We start from the raw sequence: 24,321 nt of genomic DNA, 5'->3' as shown, positions 1-24,321 counted from the left end.
AGCAGAAATACTCATAACAATTTCAGTCCTTGTTTCTGCAACTGGTCACGTGGTCATAACTGGTATTTAGAACTTTCTTCCACCACCCATTCCATATTCCTTTTGCCCTCAGCAAGAACCTCAGCTGGTCATGGTTCTCTGCCAGGTGGGGTGACCAAAACCTTCATTCCTGAAGGGTCTAGGTCATTATTAGTCCTGTTGGAATTGGGTTGCTATGGTTTTCCAATGACTGTAATCACAGGGTATGGTAGTACTAAGAGACGCCCTAAGGCATATCTCCTGCATTCCAGACATATTCTTCTTTGCCTCCATTATGTAATATCAACGAAATTTTCTCTTGGTAATCAGGATCAACCACACCACCCAGTATGGTAACTCCCTTCTTGGCCTGTTGATCCAGAGGCATAAGGAACCCAAAGTGGCCAGGTGGCATTATTAGCTTCCAGTTCAATGGAATCAGTGATGTGTGTCCAGGTGGAAGCATTCCTCCCTTTGGAACTAACACCTCTAGACCTGCAGAGCATAAGGTCATGGGGACAGGAAGCAAAAATCTTGTGAGTGGGTCACTAGGGGTAATAGTGAGTGGTGCCACTCCCATTTCCACCCCTTGATTCCTGGACTTGTGAATCTTGGATATGGGAGAAACAGCACCATATATTGGACGCTGGTTTAGTGCATATATAGCCTCCTGGAGAACACTGCTCTAACCCTGCAAGGTATTGCCAACTAGCTGGTGACGTAATTGTGTCTTTAGAAGGCCATTCCATTGTTCTATCAAGCCAGCTGCTTCAGGATGATGGGGAACATGGTAAGACCGGTGAATTCCATAAGCCTTGGCCCCCTGCCACAGGGAGTCCCTTGATCTGAGGCAATGCTGTGTGGGATACCATGACAGTAGATAAGGCATTCTGTAAGTCCATGGATGGTAGTTTTGGCAGAAGCATTGAGTACAGGGAAGGCAAATCGATATCCAGAGTAAAGTGTCTATTCCAGTAAGGACAAAATGCCGCCCTTTCCATGATGGAAGTGGTCCAATGTAATCAACTTGCCACCAGGTTGCTGGCTGACCACCTCGAGGGATGGTGCCATATCGGGGACTCAGTGTAGGTCTCTGTTGCTGGCAGATTGGGCACTCAGCAGTGGCTGTAGCCAAGTCAGCCTTAGTGGGTGGAAGTCCATGTTGCTGGGCCCATGCATAGCCTTAATCCCTGCCACTATGGCCACTTTGTTCATGAGCCCCTTGAGCAGTGACAAGAATACCTAGGGAAAGAGAATGACTGGTTTCCACAGAATGCGTCATCCTATCCACTTCATGGTTAAAATTCTCCTCTGCTGAGGTCGCCCTTCGGTGAGCATTCACATGAAACACAAATATCTTCACTTCTTTGGCCTATTCAGAGAGGTCTATCCACACACCTCTTCCCCATAAATCCTTGTCTCCAATTTTCCAATCATGTTCCTTCCAAGTCCCTGACCATCCAGCCAAACCACTGGCCACAGCCCATGAATCAGTATATAATCGCACATCTGGCCATTTCTCCTTCCAAGCAAAGCGAACAACCAGGTGCACTGCTTGAAGTTCTGCCCATTGGGGGATTTCCCTTCACCACTGTCCTTCAGGGAGGCCCCAGAAGGGGGATGTAGTGCTGTCACTGTCCACTTTCGAGTGGTGCCTGCATATCGCGCAAAACCATCTGTAAACCAGGCACGAGTTTTCTCTTCTTCAGTCAACTCATCATAAGGAACTCTCCATGAAGCCATAGGTGCAGACTAGAGATGGAAGGTAATTTGACAGGAGTGGAGACCATGGGTATTTGGGCCACTTCCTCATGCAATTCACTTGTGCATTCAGGTCCTGCTTCGGCCCGATCTCATATATACCACTTCCATTTAATGACGGAGTTGCTGTTGTGCATGTCCAACTTTGTGACTCTGTGGGTCAGACAGACAACACCCAGTTCATGATGGGCAGTTTAGGCTGCATGGTAACTCGGTGTTCCATGGTTAAGCGTTCAGTCTCTGCTAAGGCCCAGTAACAAGCCAAAAGCTATTTCTCAAAAGGACGGTAGTTATCTCCAGAGGATGGCAAGGTTTTGCTCCAAAATCCAAAGGGTCTGTGCTGTGATTCACCAATAGGGGCCTGCCAAAGACCCCCAAACAGCATCTCTATCTGCCAATGAAACTCGAAGCACCATTGGATCAGCTGGTTCACATGGCCAAAGTGGTAGAGCAGCTTGCACAACATCCTGAACCTGTTGCAGAGCTTTTTCTTGTTCTGGGCCCCACTTAAAACTAGCAGCTTTTCAAGTCACTTGATAAATAGGCCAGAGTAGCACACCCAAATGAGGAATATGTTGCCTCCAAAATCCAAAGAGGCCCACTAGGTGTTGTGCTTCCTTTTTAGTTGTGGGAGCAGCCAGATGCAGTAACTTATCCTTCACTTTAGAAGGAATATCTCAACATGCCCCACACACCACTGGACCTCTAGAAATTTCACTGAGGTGGAAGGTGCCTGAATTTTTGTAGGATTAATTTCCCACCCTCTGGCATGCAAATGTTTTACCAGTAAGTCCAGAGTCTTGACACTTCTTCCTTACTAGGTCCAATCAGCATAATGTCATCAATGTAATAGGCCAGTGTGATATCTTGTGGAAGGGAAAGGTGATCAAGGTCCCTGTGGAATAAATTATGACATAGGCCTGGAGAGCTGATTTAGCCCTGACACAGGCAAGTGAAGGTGTATTGCTGGCCTTGCCAGCTGAAGGCAAACTGTTTCTGATGGTCCTTCAAAACAGGTATGGAGAAAAAGGCATTAGCCAGATCAATAGGTGCATACCAGGTACCAGGAGATGTATTAATTTGCTCAAGCAATGAAATTACGTCTGGAACAGCAGCTGTAATTGGAGTCACCACCTGGTTAAGTTTTCAGTAATCTACTCTCATTCTCCAAGATCCATCTGTTTTCTGCACAGGCCAAATAGGCGAGCTGAATGGGGATATGGTGGGAATCACCACCCCTGCATCCTTCAAGTCTTTGATGGTGGCAGTAATCTCCGCAATCCCTCCAGGAATGTGTCATTGCTTTTTGTTCACTATTTTCCTAGGTAGGGGCAGTTCTAATGGCTTCCACTTGGCTTTTCCTACCATAAAAGGGATCCAATGTAGGGGTTCTGCCAGTTGCTAAGTATATCTATTCCAATTATTCATTCTGGAACTGGGGAAATCACTACAGGATGGGTTCGGGGACCCACTGGACCTACTGTGACACAGACATGAGCCAAGACTCCATTAATAATCTGACTTCCATATGGCCCCACTCTGACTGGTGGGCCACAGTGACGTTTTGGGTCTCCTGGAATTAGTGTCAGTTCAGAGCCAGTATCCAGTAATCCCAGAAGAGTCTGATTATTTCCTTTTCCCCAATGAACAGCCACTCTCGTAAAAGGCCATAGATCCCTTGGGGGAAATCTGGGAGAAAGATTAACAGTAAAAATTTTTGGCAGTGTGTTAAGAGTCCTTCCTCAAGGGGACCCAGCCTCCCCTTCATTCAAGGGGTTGTGGGTCTTTAAACTCACTCAGAACTGGGAACTGATTGAGGGACCATGACTCTATTCTGGCGATTCAAGTTAGACTGCTGTTCGCCTGACCTAGAATTCATCCGTTTGTACAGATCAAGTAAATATTTAGTAGATTTCCTATCTATCTCACTCCTAGGGACACAATGACTAAGAAGCCAATGTCATAAGTCCACAGGAGTCAGACTATTCTGATTACTGCTTTGACTCCGATGTCTATTACTGTAACCACACCCACCTTGTCTTTGCCAATTGGGTGCAGCCATTTGGCCCCTACTACCAAGGGGTCCAATCAGCCCCATTGTAGTTAGGTGTCCTAGTTCAGTTAGGGCAATTGCCACTGTCAAACCTGATTTACATAATATAGCAATCACAGCAGTCTTCAAGGATGCTCCCTTCACAAATTTGTTCCTCACAGTTGTGGTAAAAGGTGTGTCCTCCAGGCACTCCAGGTGTGGGTCTGTGGGTCTAACCTGATAAATCCACTCTAGCATGCCAATTTCCCTAAGCCTTTGGATACGTTCTTCTACAGTATACTAAGGCAGGTCTGGTACTTCAACTTGATTTAGTATAGGCCACCTCGTAATCCATGCTTCAGCAATCCAACCAAATAATCTATTAGATCCTTTCCTAACTTCTCGAGCTGACACATTGAATGACGAATCTGTGCTTAGCGGACCATATCAATAAACTCAGACTGATCCATCTTTATGTTCCTTGCAGCATTATCCCACACCCTTAATAGCCATTCCCACACATTTACCTAAGGTTTCTGTTTGTACATATTAGAAAAGTCAAGCAGTTCTTTTGGAGTATAGTGTATCTCCTCCTGGGTCACACTTTGTATTTCATCTTTTGGGGCACACTGGGACTTAAGTCTAGTTATAGGCCTAGAAGCCAGAATCAGTAGCGTGGAATTGTTTTGAGAACATTCAGCATTGTCTTGCAAAGTATCTGCCTCAGGCGATACCCCAGGCAATGACTCAGGCAAGGGCTCTTTAGAGGCAGCCGGGTTAGGAGGAGCTCATTAGATGGGAGTGGAGGAGCTAATGGTTTTTCTGGGTAGCAGGGTTTAGCAGACACACATGAAGTAACCTCTTCAGATGGGAGTGATTCTGCTGGCAGGAGTGACTCAACGGAATTTAGGGGCTCAGTGTCCCCAGCTTCCTGATTATCTGCCCATATGTCCCCATCCCGTTTCAGGATCCCTTTTCTTCCCAATCAATGCCCTTACTTTAACTTCAATCACCTCTCGAGGCTGGCAATTGAGCTGGCTGTTGTAATTCAGCCACTCTTACAGTAAGACTCTGGGTTTAGTTTTCGGCAATTTCAGCTCTGTTACTACAAGAAATAAGGCTTTCTTTCAAAGCACAAGTGGAAGTCTTGAGGTCATTTATGCGGCACTAGAGCTTTGACTCTCAAGCCCTGAATGCATCTCTTTCTTTCACCAGTTTGTCTAGCAAAAGTAGGACCTACCAACCAGCTTCCTTATGCTTCTCATTCTGACAAAACTGTAGAAAGATATCACACATGTGTTTACCCACAGCCTCGCTTTTCACCAATACCTGATCTACTGGTGGTGATATTTTGCATATTTGTAGCACCACCTCACAGCATAGATTAGCAGTGTCCTATTTACTGTTGGAAGCAAAGTCATCAACATCTTTAAGACTAACCAGACTTCAGAACAAATTTAGAAAATTCATCCTTACAATTTTGCTTCTCTAGAACCACTTTCGGTACCAAATGTCTTAGGCTGGGTTCTCTAGAGAAGCAAAACCATTAAAATGTATAAATATATATATAGATAAAAAGATTTTTATCAAGGAAATGGCTCATGCAATTGTAAAGGCTGAAGCATCTCAAGTCCACAGATCAGGATAGAGACTTCTTGTGATTTATGCAGCCGTAGGGGCCAGCGAACCTAAGACCGGCAGGTCGGAGAGCAGGGCTCTTGCTCACAGGCTGTGAAGATCGGTGAAACCCAAGACTGGCAAGCAAGATCACAAGGCTTCTCCTGATTCACATAGCTGCAGGGCTGGCAAACCCAAGATTGTCAGGTCGGACAGTAGGGATCCCGCTCACAGGCTGTGAAGGTCAACGAATCCCAAGATCGGCAGATAAGCTAATAGCTCAAGTCCCAAGAACCGGAGGTCAGACGAACAGGAGGCAGCCGCAGGATCCAGAGCAGGCAAAAGCCAGAACGTCTGCTTATATTCAGATGCAGGCCACACCCCCAAGGAAACTCCCTTTCAACTGAATGGCTACTCACAGCAAATTCCATCATGGGAGTGATCACATATAAACACTGAGAATCATGGCCCAGCCAAGTTGACACACAATCTTAACCATCACAATGAGCAAAGGATATGAACAGACATTTCACCAAAGAAGGCATTCAGGCAGCTAACAGACACATGAGGAAATGCTCTCAACCATTAACCATTAGAGAAATGCAAATCAAAACTGCAATGAGATACCATCTCACCCCAACATTACTGGCACTAAGAAAAAAAAACAGAAAATAACAAATGTTGGAGAGGTTCAGGGAGAATGGAATTCTTATGCACTGCTGGTGGGAATGTAAAATGGTACAACTACTATGGAAAACAATATGGTGCCTCCTTAAAAAGCTAGAAATAGAAAACCATATGGTCCAGCAATCCTACTCCTAGGAATATATCCTAAAGAAATAAGAGCCATACCACAAATAGACATATGCATATCCATGTTCACTGCAGCATTATTCACAATAGCAAAAAGATGGAAACAACCTAAGTGTCCATCAACAGATGAATGGATAAACAAACTATGGTACATACACACAATGGAATACTACACAAAGGTAAAGAACAATGATGAATCCGAGCAACAGCTCACAACATGGATGAATCTGGAGGGTGTTATGTTCAGTGAAATAAGTCAATCACAAAAGGACAAGTATTGTATGACACCACTATTATAAAAACTCAAGAAAAAGTTCACACACAGAAGAAAAACAATCTTTGATGGTTACAAGGGAAGGGAGGGTTGGGGAGGGGAAATCACTAACCAGAGAGTAGACAAGTGTTAACTTTGGTGAAGGGAAAGACAACACACAATATAGGGGAAGTCAGCACTACTTGACCAAGGCAAAGTCATAGAAGATTCCTAGACACATACAAACACCTTGAGGGGCTGAGTTACTGGGGCTGAGGGCTGGGGATCACGGTCTCAAGGGACATCTAGGTCAACTGGCATAACACAGTTCATAAAGAGAATGTTCTACATCCTACTTTGGTGAGTAGCGTCTACAGTCCTAAAAGCTTGCAAGTGGCCCCCTAAGATACATCTATTGGTCCCAGCACGTTCGGAGCAAAGGACAATGAAGAAAACCAAAGACACGAAGAAAATATTAGTCCAAAGGACTAATGGACCACGTGAACTACAGGCTCCACCAGCCTGAGCCCAGGACAACTAGATGGTGCCTCGCTACCACCACCGACTGCTCTGACAAAGATCATTATAGAGGGTCCTGGGCAAAGTGGGAGAAAAATGTAGAATAAAATTCAAATTCACAAAAACAGACCAGACTTACTGGTCTGACAAGTGACTGGAGGAACTCCCAGTACTATGGCTTCCCCAGCACCTTGCTAACTCAGAACTGAAGCCACTCCCAATGTCCACCTTTCAGCCAGAGTTTAAACAGGCCTATAAAACAAACAATAATACAGATGAGGAACATGCTTCTTAGTTCAATCATGTATAGGAGATCAAATGGGCAACACCTGCCCAAAAGCAAGACAAGAAGGCAGGAAGGGACAGGAAAACTGGATGAATAGATACTGAGAGCCCAGGGTGGGAAGGGAAAAGGAGAGAGTGATGTCAATTGCAGGGACTGCAACTAATGTCACACAATAACTTGTGTATAAAATTTCTGAATGAAAAAAAAAATGTTGATTATATCTTGTTAAATGACTCTCATTTCAAACCCAGTAACCAAAATAATGATTGTATCTTGAAATCCTGAGTAATTTGCTCCCTTTTTTATATGCTTAATCCTACTGAAATATTTTGCTTATATAATCTTGATTTTAAATTACTATAATGGAGAGGCTGTAGGAAAGCAGGCATATCCTATGTTACTATTGGGAATGTAAATGGATACAATCTCTTTGGAAGGTAATTTGACAATATTTATTAAAATTATTAAATGCTCATATCCTTTGACCCAGCAACAACATTTCAAGAATTTATCCTACAGGTATACTAGCACATATGCAAGAAGTTAAACATACAAGGTTATTCATCTCAGCAATATTATGATAGCAAAAGACTGGAAACAACATAAATGTCCATCAACTGGGGACAGGTTAAATAAATTCTGATCTATCCATATAACGTTATACTATATACAGGTGGGGGGCGGGGCGAGACCTGGGGAAGCACTTCATGTATTGATATGGAAAAATCTCCAGAACAGATTGTTGTAGGAATTAAAAAAAAAAAAAAGGTGCAGAGCTATATGTTTGTGTAGAAAGAGGAAAAAAGAATATATATCAGTTTTGTCTGTATATGCACTAAAAATCTCTGGAAGTATATATAAGAAATTAATGACAGAGGTTATTTCTTTGATAAAAAGGAACTATATTGACCAGAAACAGTTGTATTAGAGATTTTTTTACCTGTATACTTTTTTATGCTTTTTGATTTCTGAAACACATGAAAGTATTTATTATTCAAATTTAAAACAATTTAATAATTAGAAAAAGAAAAAATACACTTTAGGGTGACACTTGGCTAGAAGCATTAAATAATAAAATTAAAAGCACCTTTCAACTGTAACGTATCACTTATTTGAAGGATAACTAAATAGAACTTGTTCCTTAGTTTATTTCAAGGGTAAAAATCAGAAACCAACAAACAATTTCCAATTCAAAGTCTTTTTGTACTTCTACAGGAAAAAAATAAGCAAACGATTTTCAGTTTAACAACCATTTTAAAACCTAAAGACAATGCTGGCTTAAGGGATGGTCAACTAAAAAACACAAGATATTGAGAAATATAAACACATTTTTATTTTCTGATAGGTGCTAGCAGTTTAATAAAGATAGAACCTTGTATTTAAAACCAGTAAACACCTGGACAATAGACATATATATCAGCTCAATTTATTCAATTAATTTGCATATATAGCTTCCTATTACAGACTTTACCCAGTCCTTAGTCTTTAAACGTAATCTATTTAGGCAAAATACTCCATGTATAATGCACATTGTTTTAAATATAAAACTAATTTCTATGTTTTCTCCCTTAAAATGAAAACACTGATTTTTAAAAGAAGTAAATAAATAGCAGTTATTTATAATAGAAAGATCTAATGTCCATTACCTTATGAGAAAGCAGCTTTCCATCACCTAATGGTTTTCCAGTTGCTGCCTCAAAGAGGAAGATTACTTGGAAAAAAGCAGAACATTAATTAATGGGTTATATTAGTGTTTTAACTGGTAAATTTCAATGAAATTATCAAAGTCCTCATGAGCACTTATTTAACTCTCTGGATCACAGAGTATTTTTCAGTGCATCAGAGCAAGAATCATCAAATTCACATTTATTCATGGGGCCACACTGTTTATGAAAACAGTGGTACTGAACACTTTGTAAAACACACGTTCCCTAATTTAAATTGTTATTTAATTTATTAACAGTATGTTGTCAATGCTCCATAGGCTCAAAATGTCAAGTCCAAATCTGGGTGTGATCTATAATTCTGACAACTCTGTTTTAGATTAATATAACATCGAAGACAATCATATTACACACACACATACACACACATACATACACACACACACACACACACACACAAATGTGTTGAGTGCTTACTATACTGCCAGGCAATGTCTTATATGCTCTTCAACTCCTGTCAATATATTACCAACAAAAGAGAATCTCAATAAGTCAATAGTATTATATTACAAATTGATGGCCTTACTTTAGAGTCTTCAATTCAAAGTTCTAGAATACCAGAATGCCTGGCTCCAGCTCAAGATTCACTCCAAGTGGAGTTACAAAAATATTGTTTCAAATACTCATCTACGCTAAATAACACTTGAGCATAAGGTGCATTCAGCTGGAAACAGGTACATTTTATTAAAACTCATATCTAAAATATGTAATATTAAATAATAAAAATATACAAAACTCAGGATAGTCACTAGAGTTTTCAAATTTAAGTTTATTAAAGGCAAAAATTTGTCCTCCAAATTATTATTATTAGCAATTTCCTAGCCATCTGAAATCTGTCTACTAACTAGATAATATGTTATTTTATTCTCTATTCCTTTTTCTTAGCCATAAAGGAAGCCAATTAAAAAAAAAAAACAATTACCAAATGTCCTCTCTGAGAGAAGGCCTAAGGTATGAAGACATGGAATAGCTCTATTTAAGAGAGTTATATTTCCTACCAGTACGAGAGATGATGCCATCTGAAAGTACTAAAAATTTTAAAGTGGAACAGTGATAAAGCAATGCTTTCATAAAGTATACTGGGAGGCAGGGCCAAGATGGCGGAGTAGTCAGATGCTTCCAGTGGTCCCTCTTAACAACAAAGACCCAAAAAAACAAGTGAATAGACTATATATGACAACCTAGGAGTCCTGAACATCAAAAGCAAAGTTGAGGAATCAGACTGAGTGGTAGGCGGAGGGAGAGACGCTTCAGAAGCAGCGCGGAGTGGCCAGATCTGACCCGAGGACACCACCACCCTGCAAGCCAGATCGCCTCCAGTGCACGGTGAGGCAAGCAGTGGCGCTCAGGACACGTTCTCCACGTCGGGAGAGACCAAGCGGCAGAGAGTCTACTTAAGCCTCCAGAACCAGTGAAAAGTGGTGCTCAATCGGCAAAAGATAAGTACGTGTGTCTAACCTAGTACGCGGTTCAAAAAACACCCCCTTTGGAAAAAACTTCTCTCCCATTTACCTGCCCCTCCCCACTCTGCACTGGGTCCCAGCCAGCTTCAGTGATTGCTGCACCCCCTGGGCTGGAAGTAGGCCCCGTCACGTGCCCTGAGCCATTCTCCTGGCCTTGGAGAGGGAACAATTAATAAACAGGGAAAAAATAATCTGCCAGCTCCCCTAAGCCAGGAACTCAGGGTAGGCACAGCTCCTTTGCCTAGGCACTGGCGTAAGAGGTTCACGGATTCTGAATGCCTTTCACCCCTGCCTAGACCTGTGTGGGCCCATTTCAACAGCATAGGCCCTCATGAGCACAGTACAACAGGGTATATACTTGAAGCCTAACTTCAACTGTTTCAGATATATGGGGAAGTGGCAGGTTTGTGACATTTGACACAGCTCTGTCTATTAAGCAGGCTCCTCACCTACCTACATAAGGGGGCTGAGGACTGCTGGCTTCACCCATGCCATCTAGCCACCCGCAACGGTCTCAAGAATAAGTGCTGCCTCCCAGTCCTTACAGCCAACAGCACTGGATGTCCATAGTTCAGCTGCAAAACCCACCCATCTATGTGCTCTAGAGAACAGGGACACACTTTCCTCCCAGACACTCAGGGGCAGCCATCAGCCCTCTGCCTTGCTCAGCACATGACTTCCTACTGCAGCCAGATACCTGTACCTACACCAATCACTCCTGCCCATCTAGGACTGTAGGTGAGAGCTGGCATCACACACTTGGTGACCAACTACCTGGACATCTGAGCTGAATCCACACAAGAAAAATAAACAGACTCCTAGGCTCACAACACCTAGTAACAGATCTAACCACTTGGTGACAGGACATCAGAGCTTCAAAGGTGTCAATAATCAAATTAGTTCACAAGAGCAGCCTTTTGGGGCATATCAAAACAAAACAAAAGAAGCTAGGACACAGTAAGCAAACATAAAATAAATAAATATAATAGCTTATTGACAGCTTGGAGACAACAGTCAATATCAAATCACATAAAGAGGCAGACCATGATGGCTTCAGCAAGCTCCCGAAAGAAAGAATCAAGAAATCTTCCGGGGGAAGAGAATTTCTTGGAATTACCAGAGGTAGAATACAAAAGATTAACATCCAGAACTCTTCAAGAAATCAGGAAGGAGATCAGGCAAAACACAGAACAAGCCAAGGAACACACCAACAAGGCAATAGAGGAACTTTAAAAGATTAGAGAAGAGCATAATGACAAATTTAACAGGCTACAAGAATCCACAGACAGCAAACAGAAATCCAGAAGATTAACAGTAAAATTTCAGAATTAGACAACTCAATAGAAAGTCACAGGAGCAGAACTGAGGCAATGGAGGTCAGAATTAGTGAGACTGAAGATAAAGCACTTGACACTAAATTACTTAAGGAAAAATCAGATAAAAGAATTTTTAAAAAATGAAGAAACCCTAAGAATTATGTGGGACTGTATCAAGAGGAATAAGCTATGAGTGATTGGAGTACCAGAACGGGGGAGGATAACAGAAAATGGAGAGAATTGTTGAAGATTTGTTGGCAGAAAACCTCCCTGATATCATGAAACATGAGAAGATATCTATCCAAGATGCTCATCAAACCCCACACAAGATAGATCCCAAAAGAAAGTCACCAAGACATATTATAATCAAACTTGCCAAAACCAAAAGAGAAAATTTTAAGAGTGGCTAGGGATAAATGAAGTCATCTACAAAGGAGAGTCAATAAGACTAAGCTCGGACTACTCAGCAGAAACCATGCAGGCAAGAAGGAATGGGATGACATATATCAAGCCTTAAAGGAAAAAAATTGCCAGCCAAGAATTATAGATCCAGCAAAACTGTCTCTCAAATATGATGGTGAAATTAGGGCATTTCCAGATAAACAGAAGTTTAGGGAATTTGCAAAAACCAAACCAAAATTACAAAAAATAGTAAAGAGAGGCCTCTGGTTAGAAAATCAATAATATCAGATAACTACCCAAGACTAGAACACAGGACAGAGCAACCAGATATCAACCCAGATAGGGAAGTCACAAAAGTAAATCAAAGCTAGAACACTGAAAATAGGGAAACAGAGATGTCAATATGTAAAAGATGACAACATTAAGACAAAAAAGAAGGACTAAAAAATGTGGTCATAGATCTTTCATATGGAGAGGAAGTCAAGGCAATATCAAGAAATAAAAGAGTGGTTTTAACTTAGAAAAACAGGGGTGAATATTAAACCATTTCCGAAGCCAGCTCTTCTGACAAAGATTAGTCTGAAGTATAATACGTAAAATGATACTTGTGAAGAGTATGCTTCTTAGCTCAAGTAGATACATGAGTCTAAATGGGCAGCTCCTGTCCGGGAGTGAGATGAGAAGGTAAAAAGGGACAGGAGCTGGCTGAATGGACACAGAAAATCCAGGGTGGAAAGGAGGAGTGTGGTGTCACAGTATAGGGAGAGTAACTAGGGTCATATAACAATGTGTGTATAAATTTTTGTATGAGAAACTAACTTGAACTGTAAACTTTCACTTAAAGCACAATAAAAAATAAATAAATAGAGGGTACTATGGAATCCCAAAACACCCAACATACTTATATTTATAAATACTAATGTAGTTTATATTTTATAAAAAATTAAAATTATTCATAGCTCTCTTCTACTTCATTAACTTAATATATTAATTTAAAATAGAGGTATAAGCAAAATAAATAGTACAATGAAGCACAATATTTACTATGTTATCAAATGAAGAAAAAAGGAATATGAAAAATGATCAATACATTTAAAAACTATCATGCATTTTTAAGACCCACAATCTTGAATTCAAACAGCTACTGAATATATAAAGATTTACTCCTTACCACTGAGCAGTGCTGTTGTGACAACATCTGTTTGTTCCATCAACTGGGCATAATACAACAACTTTAGTTCTCTAATTAATTCATGTTTAGAACAAATTGAAAAAAAAAACAAACCCATTGCCATCAAGTCAATTCCAACTCACAGCAACTCTATAGGACAGAGTAGAACTGCCCCATAATGTTTCCAAGGAACAGCTAGTGGATTCAAAGTGCCGACTTTTCCGTTAGCAGTCAAGCTCCTAACCACTGTGCCACTAGGAGGCTGATAATTTCTTTCATATTAGTTTAACATATTAATAGACGAGAAAATGAAAGTTAATTTACAAAGATTTTACACTGTAAACAATTTTCATGGAAATTTGACATGGAAAATTATAAAAATATACTTACTTTTTTCATCAGCTTTATCTTTTATAGCTATGGTATCATTACTCAGAGACACAGTTTGTGCATTCAGAGTATCTGTTCTCATTCCAGGAAATTTTGGAGAAGAAATAAAGCGCCCTTCATAAGAATATAAATAGATACCGCCGCCATCTACAAGAAGAAAATGTCTAAAAAGTAAAGAATAAAAATAAATTTTCAAATAGGAGTGAACTATATTATCATTTTTATGTTAGAGAATCGTTTATCCTGTGCAAAAATCTAAATATTACAATTAAGATAATAAGTACATGGAAATATAAAGAATGAAAATATTAAAAAAATAAAAGTCAATATTGGCTGTTTTGGTTTGTTTTCCAGGTTTTTGTTTTTTGATGGAGGTAGGGGAAGAAAATGAAAATGCCCATAATCACCACACTATAAATTAAAATTTGACTGATTTTAGGTTATACTTGCAATTCATTTCTCTTCCTAAAGAAGTATCTCTATACAAAGGCAATCTGAAAATCTTATCATTTACTATTCAGTGATCTTAACACCTTGTGATATTTGTTTCATGGAGCAGTGATAAATACTCCATAATTAAAGATTAAACACTAGTTAAAATCCAAAACAATGAAAATGACTCAAAAATTAACACCAGGGACAGTATTTATTAAAACAAGATGCTTCTGACTTTTAAATTATATGGTGATCATCGGTAAGTGTATTCACATTTGAAAACTCACACATTTTTTACAGCAGAGACTCAGGTTCATTTGCTGTTGACAGCTATAATCAAGGTATAGGGTTCCATGTAGTTAATTTTTTATTAAGTCAAAACATAAATATTTTATTGTTGTTGTTTTCTTCCTTTGAAAATTTATGATTATAAAAAAATTCAAACAATATGGAGAAAACAAGACTCCTTGCAACCCAACCTCCACAGAGATAACTGTGGCAAACAGAAAATATTGACATATCATAGCTATATTAACTCACTCCTCATGGACATTTATTTTGTTTAAAATTATTCACAATTTTAAAGAACACATAGAATGTATACACATCTGTGTAGGTCTACTCTGCTCATTTCCTTAGTATAACTTCTAGAAGTGTAATTACTGGATCAAAGCGTATATTTATAAATATTGCCAAACTGCTCTTTGAAAATTGTACTGATTTACATGCATGCTACTGCTACACTGAAGTGCCTACTTCTCAATGCTCAAGACGTTATTACCCCTAAAAATCTTATGTTCAAGGTCTTTGTATCATTGATTCAGAAATATTTCTTGCTTCAGGAACTGCTAACTGTTCTTTCTTTCTATGGAAATGATCGGGAAATAAATAAACACCAAAACCAATGAAAAGTTGTATCTAATGAATACCAAATTATGCACTTCAATTAAATTAATACTTGAGGTATTAACTGGATAAACCCCAATCAAACCAAACCCATTGCCGTTGAGTCGATTCTGACTCATAGTGACCTTACAGGACAGGGTAGAACTGCCCCATAGGGTTTCCAAGAAGTGGCTAGTGGATTCGAACTGCCGACCTTTTGGTTAATAGCTGAGCTCTTAATCACTGAGCCACCAGGGCTCCATTAATTGGACAGCTTATTTAATTAAGTCCATAGGTGGTGCAAATGATTAATGTGATCAGCTGCTAAGTGAAAGGTTGGAGGTTTGAGTTCACCGAGAGGTGCCTTGGAAGAAAATCCTGGTGATCTACTTCTGAAACACCAGCCATTAAAAACCCTATGGAACACAGTTCTACTCCGACACACGCGGGACTTGACAGCAACTGGCTTAACTGGTTATTTCACTGAAGGATTTGGCCTTTACAAGAGGCTACTAGTGTATAGAAACAATATTTGTTAATCTTGACAAAGCAATACATCATTATTAGTATATATTCTTTGTCTGAGTACTCAAAGCATTTTCTCTCCTAAATAACTTTTAACCTCACAGTGAGTAAAAACCCTGTTTCGGGGACAAATATCTCTAAATACACATATAAGACCAGTGATGTAGGAAGTTACTAAAATATTTTTACCTGATCATTGATAGCATTGACATATGCCTTTACTAAGGGCATACTCAATAAATACATTTATAAATAATTTATAAATAAATAAATTTATTTGGAACTGTTAAGAGTAAAAAGAGTTTCAGAAATAGTGTTGTAGATAGCTAACATCTCATCTTTTGAATGGCAAAACTGCCTTTTTGTTTTAAAAATTTACGATAAAACTAAATACATAATCACATATTTCAATTTTATTAAATAGATGATACAAAATTTGACATACGTTCTTGATCACTCAAGGTCATCAATATGATGATACTCTTCAGCAACTGTCTGACTGACAGCTTTGATACTTATGAGAATCTGCTGGTGCATCTGAATAACTACCATATAAGTAGATACAAGAGACTAAACAGCCAGCTCCTGTCTGGAGGTGAGATGGGAAGGCAGACAGGGTTAGGAGCTGGTGGAATGGACATGGGGAATCAGGGGCGGAAAGGAGGAGTGTGCTGTCACAGTATGGGGAGAGCAATTAGGGTCATGTAACAATGTATGTATAAATTTTTGTATGGGAAAACATAAAAAAAAAAAAAACTTAAGAGACAAATTAACTAAATGCAATGTGTATAGTTTGTTTGGTGATACAACAAACCAATATAAAAAATATGTTTAGACTTAGAATAGGCAAATGCATGGAGACAGAGTAGAACCAGGGTTACCAGGGGCCAGGGTAAGGGGGTAATGGGGAGATACTGTTTAACGGGTATAGAGTTTCTGTTTGGAATTGTTATGGATTGAACTGTGTCCCTCAAAAACATGTGTTTTCACTGTTTAACTGATAGCTTCGATACTCATGAGAATCTATTGGTGCATCCGAACAATTACCATACTACTCAGCTACACACGTGTGCTTTTACTTTTCTCTATAGTCCCTTGCCAGGCAGTCACTTTTCTTCCTGTCACTGGGCCAGCCTCTAAAGCCCAGCAGCACTGTTCCTCTTCTGCCTTGCTATTTATAAAAGGCTGTGGGCTAGAAAACCTGATAATAAACACTGTTAAGAGCTGCCTAGGTGGTGAGTAAGGGGATGAGGAAAACAGTACATGGTTTTAGTACGAAGGTTTTACGGGCGGCTGTTTTAGATAATTACAATTACATCACATTTTCATACTTTATTCCAGGTTTTCTTGGGTTGCGGTTTTCTAAGTCTGACCTCTGCTTCAGGGTGTCAATGTTCTTGATAGACAATGCACAGTTTTCATGGAACAGACTGACTTCAAACGACTAATGTACCATTTTGTAAATGACATGTTTTAAAAAATGGTTTACTGTTATTTGAGATATTTTAATCTCAAATCCAATAGTCAAACATGATAAACAAACTACCTTTCTGCCTGTAGAATGAGACTAACAGTTCCTTCTTTGAGATCAAATATAAGTGGTGTGTTCCAGTTCTTCGTACTAAAAGACAAATAGGATGGATGTTTATTAGCATTTTAAATATCAAATACCTTTTAGTAAGTAGACAGGTACTCATTTTAAATAAAGTGACTTCTGTTTTATAGTAACTTTGTACATATTTCTATTACAGCACTGACACATTGCTCTATAACCATTCACTCACAGGTCTGTATCTCCAACTATAAAGTGGAGGCTCCATGTCCCCAGTACCTTGCACACAGTAGGCACTGAATAAATGTTTATGGTTCATATCATAATACTGAATTGAAGAATCCTAAGAATAAGCCCAACACCATAATTATGGTGGTGGTGAAGAATACTGAACATTCCCAACTGCAAATGGCTCAGGACAGACTGTTCTGTTCTGTTGTACACAGGGTTGCTAGGAGCTGGAACCGACTCCATGGCACCTAACAAGAAGAAGAAGCAGCCCCAGTTCTGCCGTTTATTAGCTGTGTGAGTTTGGACAAGTCACCTATGTTTCTTATGTGGAAAACAGTAGCAGCATGACACAGTGAAAAAGGGATGGGCTTTTGGCTAGACAGATCTGGATTAGAAATGTTTCACCACCTGCCAGCCATGTGATCTCAGCAAGCTTAACCTTTAAGCATCAATTTCCTTATTGTAAAACGGGGATAATGATGACTTATGTAAACTGGCTGGCAAACTGTCCCTTATATAGCAAGTTCTTAACAAACAGAAGCTCTATAATAATAATAACATTATGAACATGATTAGTTCTCTGTAGGTCTCCCAGTGTTATTGTTGGACTGAAATAAGATTTTTGTGAAGCATTTTGTAAATTCTAAAATACTATGTAAATGTAAGGTATGATCATGCTTCTTGAATAAAAGGATGAACAGATAAACAAAAACTCCTTTTGTTGTTACAGGGTAATATGATTCAAAGATTGGACTGGTGGAGAGAACATTTACAAATTGAAAAATCCATCCCTAAATAATCAAAGTTGCCTCACAGTTTAAAATAATTTTTACTACACCTATATATTCTGAGCGGGAGAAAGATGTGGCAGTCTGCTTCCATAAAGACTTACAACCGTGGAAATGCTATGGGGCAGTTCTACACTGACCTATCGGGTCGCTATGAGTTAGAATCAACTCGACGGCAATGGGTTTTAGTGGGTATATATTCTGAATCTTTCTTAATTACTTGCATACAACTGATTCTTTAAATCAGATTAAATCTCATATTAAGATCCAGTTGATGGAAGCGATAAGCAAATTGGTGGGCTTTTTTAAAAATGCTTAACTATTCACAATTCCTGAAAGTGTCATAGTGATTACCTGAGTTTTCTGAATAACTGAAGAGTTAGCTGGTGGTGTGATGAAGTCAGCTTACTAACACTGATTATTGAATTTTCAGAAATTCTGCAACCTGTTATAGTCATTTAAGAATGACTATATAATTATAGTCATTATAATTATATAAGCTTACATTAAATCACATTCAAAACAAAGGTAATACTCAAAAGTCACCACTTCCAAATTACTTTATTATATGCGCCTGTTATTATGCACTTGAGATTATTTGTATCTATTGTATCTACAGGGTAAAAAAAAAACAAAAAAACTCGTTGCCGTCGAGTTGATTCTGACTCATAGTGACCCTATAGAACAGAGCAGAACTGCCCTATAGGGTTTCCAGGGAGTGGCTGGTGGATTTGAACTGCCAATCTTTTGGTTAGCGCCCAAACTCTTAACCACTGCACCACCAGGGCTCCAATACATAGGGTGGAAATTCTATATAATGGTTTGCTACTGTGTATCTCTTGCCAAATCCGCTTTCAGTGACATTACCCTGGTAGCTTGAAATAAAAAATCAGCAAACACTGAAAAAAAACAGGTTTGCTTCTGTCCAGAAAATTAGTTATTAAACATTTATCAGTACTCCTTTAAAACAAGTGTATTTTTAAACAGTTTTAGGTGTAACTTTCTTCCATGTATCGAATCATTCCTACCTTCTAATACAGAGTGTACTGATACAATTTCTTTCATTATTTGTGGCTATCTCTGGGCCACTGACATGAACCTACACGATTACTCCAGGCTCTATCTATAGCAAGCCTAAATACAGCCTTGTGTCCTCACTATGTTTCAACTCCTCCTGCCTACTGTCAGGCTGCTAACCCCTCACAGCAGATGGGTGGTTCCTTTTCCCACCACTTGTTCGCTGCGCCCAATCTGCTTTGGGCTTTGAAATCAAATTATACTAAATTCCTTAGAACTGCGTGTAAAGTAAGGGTAAACACGATCTTGGAGAAGGTCTTTCCTATAAGGAAAGTGATTATTAATTATCCTTTGATGGATAATCTTTATTAGATCTATGTTAACCGCTCATAGCTCAACTTTTTATCACTTCCTGGTTTGGGGTAAATTCAGGATAGGTGAGAGTCTGAGAAAGTTAAGTTTAAAACGAACTATGCTGAAACAAAAACTTGAAAATAAATTAGTCATCACAGACCAAACTCTGTTTTCTTAAGAAATGCAAGATGCTTACGAGAACACATAACATTGAAGAGACGTAGAAACAACTAAGTGTGCATAGTTCAAAGATGCTTTGATGACTCTATCACGGAATTCCAGTAAATCCACTGCATCATTAAGAACATTACGAACCTAAACAAGGAAAAATGAAATTACCAACAAACAACATAAAAACACATTAAAATTTTAAACGGTATTCAATAAGTTAGCAACATTTTGAAACACACAGAAATTCAGTACAGTCTTGATTAGTTAGTCATATAAAAACAGAATTCAATAGGAACAAGGCATAAGATGGTATACTTGGGTATAAAAATCAACCAACAAAAGTGCAGATATCGAAAACCTCTTAGAAATAAGAAGGAAAAGACCCACAGGGATTACTAAACTGCAAGGCAAGCTGAATGAAGTATCAGTGTAGCTTAATATGAAAAATGCTCTAATACTGTCATATAGTCAAAGGAGTACAGCAGACAGGAGTTGGAAAGAGATTGTGATTTCTGCCTACATTGGTAAGAATAATTTTTTAGAGTTGTATTTTAATTTAAAACTTAAGTTCTAAAAAAAAAAAAAAGGTATGACTTTAAAAGTCAAAAACAGAATAGGAGCTACTAGTAAAGAAATCAACTGCATATGCAGAAGCCAAGCTGCACTGAGGAAGTCAAGTGTTTCCACAGCAAAAACACAGAGATAATATATAAGAAAGCTAAGCACCAACTAGCAAAGGGAGATTGGCCTATGACAATCAAAACTGTTATAAAAGTTTATAACAGAATAAAGGCTGCAATGATTTTAACACTTGGCAGTATAGACCAAAAGTCTTCATGTTGATGGATATTCTGCAACAAATCAAGAAAAATGTTGGGCAAGTTATATTTACCCAATTTCTGATCAATACCAGAATGGGTAAGGCAGTATAGTAAGGTGAAAATCAGAGAAAAATAACTTAATTGTACCTAAAAGTTAGTGTTTCTTTAAATTTTCCTCAAAATGTTATCACTTGTCTAAGTATAATGTTACAATTATAGTATCAATGAAGAATGAATATAAGAGAAAGATAGGAAGATATAGACAAAACTTTGGGGGTTTCAACATTTTGTAAGGATTAACCCTACATTAAACAAACAAACAAAAAAGTATCTTCTACCTCCTTCTGATTTTTAAACACATGGTTCTAAAACATGAAATAAACATGCTTTTGTAAATTAGACTATCTAACCACTCTTTAGTTTATCATTTCCAGAGGAATATGTTTAAACCAGATGAAAATGCATGCTTAAGACTACAACCCATTACATGTTTGAAACTTCCTATAAAATGTTTCATACTTACTTCCTAACCAATTTCTAAGCATAACTGATAATTCTATCTAGTGGACTGAAAGGGGCCAAAATATTTTGCCTGGAGAAGCTGACATTTTAGACATAGTTTATATTCTCTCCAACCCTCGTTGGAGAGAATATAAACTATGGATAAAGACGGCTACTACTGAAGATGATTTTAAACATGTCATTGCATCTCTGAACTACAGTTTTCTCATCTATAAAATGGAAATAAAAATAATACTTACCATAGACTCAAAGGCTTAAAGCTATTGTGAAGATTAAATGGGATAAATTATATGAAAGTATGTGTGCTTGGCACACAGGAGATACCAGATAAGTATCAGTTTTTAATACCTTCAAGTAATACAAACTCCAAATTTAAGAATATAAAAAACAGAAAAGGAGAGTGCTCTATATCTAACCCCAAACTTAATAGTTTGATGTCTATTATTTGAGACCCCTTATATGTATTCCACTACATATACAATATATATGCAGTATTTTAGACTTGTTCTTACCAAAATGGATCATTTTATATATGCAATCTTCCCCAACTTGCTTTTTCACTTAACATTTATCATCCTCATCTTTTCATGTCACATGCAGATATATCGTGTTCATTTTCATGGCTGCATGGTGGTATTCTACCCATGAACGGATAGTTAGGTTGTTTCTAGTTTTTCTTACTATAAATGTTTTTGCGATAAACATCTTTCTACAGTTGTGCGAGTATCTCTGTAAATTCTGAGTTGTGAATCTGCTGGATCAAGGAATATGCCCATTTTTAATTTTTATACATATATATCTTGTCAAATTGCCCTCAAAAATGTTTAACTTTCATGCCCATCAGAAGTTCCTGTTTCCTTATATCTTCAAAAAAAAAAAAAAAAACCCTTGGCATTAGCAATCTTTACTTCAATATTAGCTCAAAAAAATGTTTTTAATTAATTTCCTCTTTATGCTTAGGAAGCTTTACAGCAAAGACTGCTTACATAGTTGTCGGCCAAAAAAATAGCTAACATTAATAGAAAAAGTTTCATGCATAATAAATAACAAACACAAACATATGAAGTAACAGTAAATGTCACAACTATACTGTGCATTAAGCAGATCATTATGAGAATTTGGGATGATATAGATTTGCTGTCCACATTTCAAAAGTGGAGGAGGTCCACAGACACAAGAAAAAAAAAAATACAACTTCTATACAGAAAGATGAAAGAACAGGAGTCATTAGCTTGGGAAGTATTAAATTAGTTGTTTTATTAAGTTTTCCAAGGACTAAACCGTAAGAGAATAAGTTAAAGCGAGAAATAATCTTGCTGAACTTTAATTTATATCCATAAAATTAACTTATATTCACATATTTTATTCATGTATCTATCTACATATAATCAGAGCCAAGAACTATTCCTACATGTAGTATCTGTGAAATATGGGCTTTAAAAGGTAGATTATTTCTGCAAGGACATTAAACCTTTAATTCTGTCACCAGCCCTTTATCTCCTAGAATCTTATTCAAAGCATTTATAACTACCTGGAATATTATATTTTTACTATTAATGAGTTTTTATTGTTTGCTCCCCAACTCCCACCCCAAGAAATAGCAAACTCACATACCCATTTACTCCTTCACCTAGCCATCTCATGTCTAGAATTCTATCGCAAAGACAGACGAGCAAAAATATGAAATAACATACGTACAAGGCTATTCACTACAGTGCAGATGATAACAGAAAAAGACTATAAACAGCCCAAATGTTCATCAGTGGGGGGTAGCTTGAGTAAACTATGGTACATCCAGACCATGGAATACTATACAGCTGTAAAAAGGGGTATAGAGTGGTCTCCAGGATAGATTGTAAAGTAAAAACAGTAAGACGCAGAAAAGTATACAGAGTATGATACCTTTTAACTGAGAAAGGAAATGATTTAAAGATATATGGATTTGCTTACAATAATAAAAAGAAAACAAGAAATCTTAAACAGTATTCAATAATTATATTATTAGAATAATACTGGTGTTATTATTTTTAAACCATATTTTAGAATAAAGCAACATTAATGTCTTTAGGAACCAAAATTTTTTTTCTAAGAGAAAAGGGCTGCAAATAAAAAGCCAAGGGTAAAAAAACTCTGAATTTTACATTGGAAATCTAAGTATGAACTCATGACACATTTTATCTGTCAAAAATAAAATACATTTTGTCTAAAAGTAATGACCAAACCAGTAGCAATGAGCACCCACAGAACTCAGACTGTAGTCTCTAAATAACATTTTCCTCCAAAAGGAACAAGGTTATCTTTGAAAAATGACTGATTCCAAGTCTGGGACAGGAAATGTACAGGATAAGCAAGGAACATCTTGTCACACCAGAAAGCAAGAAAGCTACTGAAATCATATCAAAGGAACACAGGAGCCAAATAACCAAAGATGGGACAATTTGTGCATTACAGAAAATAATGACTGCAAAGGGTTATAACACATCAAAAATGCTAAAATGCATGAGTTCAAAATGACAACATCAACAACAACAACAAAAAGAAATGTATTGTGCATGCTGGGAAACCAACTCATTACTTCAGAACTGGTGAATAAAGAAAAATAATTCAGCATTTGTCACATCTCGGGGTAATCAAATGGTTGATGAGGCAAAATCGTTTATTGAAGAATTCTAGCCAATAAATGCAGAAGGAAGGACAGGATTACAAGATTTCCATTTTGCAACCCCAGTGAAATAATGGAGCTAGACAAGGATCATCACCGGCTGCTAAAGCATGGCAACAGCCTGATGGGAAACTGTATGATGGATGAATCAGGCTAACAACACCTGAACACAACGAAGAATCTTAACCGCACTACAAGAGACCAACATACTTCGTGCTTCCTGATGTGATGCAATGGGAAGTGCAGGGCATCATTTACAAAGCACTTACACTTGCCAAGGCTCTAAGTCTAATAACCAGTCTATGGGAAATATAGAGGATAGATGTACACGTCAGATGACATCATACCACAGAGATACAGTCAGGTAAATCCAGAATGTGGGAACTTCAACACAATGACCTGCTTTTCTTAACAAATACACTGCAAGTAAATAAATAAGGAGGAACTCTTTCAGATTTAAAAAGACTTAAGAACACCTAGGTCAACTGGCATAACAAAGCTTATTAAGAAAATGCTCTGCATCCTACTTTGGTGAGTGGCGTCTGGGGTCTTAAAAGCTTGCAAGCGGCCATCTAAGATGCATCAATTGGTCC

The 24,321-nt window shown here is 38.2% G+C and overlaps 1 protein-coding gene across 1 annotated transcript in view; it reads right to left on the bottom strand.

Moving 5' to 3' along the window:
- IFT80 (intraflagellar transport 80) overlaps window positions 1–24,321 on the bottom strand; it is a 119,731-nt gene that overhangs the window by 28,223 nt on the left and 67,187 nt on the right. The window contains exons 10-13 of the mRNA XM_004379148.3: window positions 19,749–19,867; window positions 17,157–17,231; window positions 13,766–13,929; window positions 8,946–9,010 (exon numbers count right to left, since the gene is read on the bottom strand). Coding sequence (XP_004379205.1) covers window positions 8,946–9,010; window positions 13,766–13,929; window positions 17,157–17,231; window positions 19,749–19,867 — 423 coding nt within the window. The remainder of the gene's footprint in view (window positions 1–8,945; window positions 9,011–13,765; window positions 13,930–17,156; window positions 17,232–19,748; window positions 19,868–24,321) is intronic.

The sequence above is a fragment of the Trichechus manatus genome, unplaced genomic scaffold (assembly GCF_000243295.1).
Source record: "Trichechus manatus latirostris isolate Lorelei unplaced genomic scaffold, TriManLat1.0 scaffold00062, whole genome shotgun sequence".
Lineage (NCBI taxonomy): Eukaryota > Metazoa > Chordata > Mammalia > Sirenia > Trichechidae > Trichechus > Trichechus manatus.
Note: the sequence above shows the minus strand (reverse complement) of the source record. Positions and strands in the feature narration are given on the sequence as shown.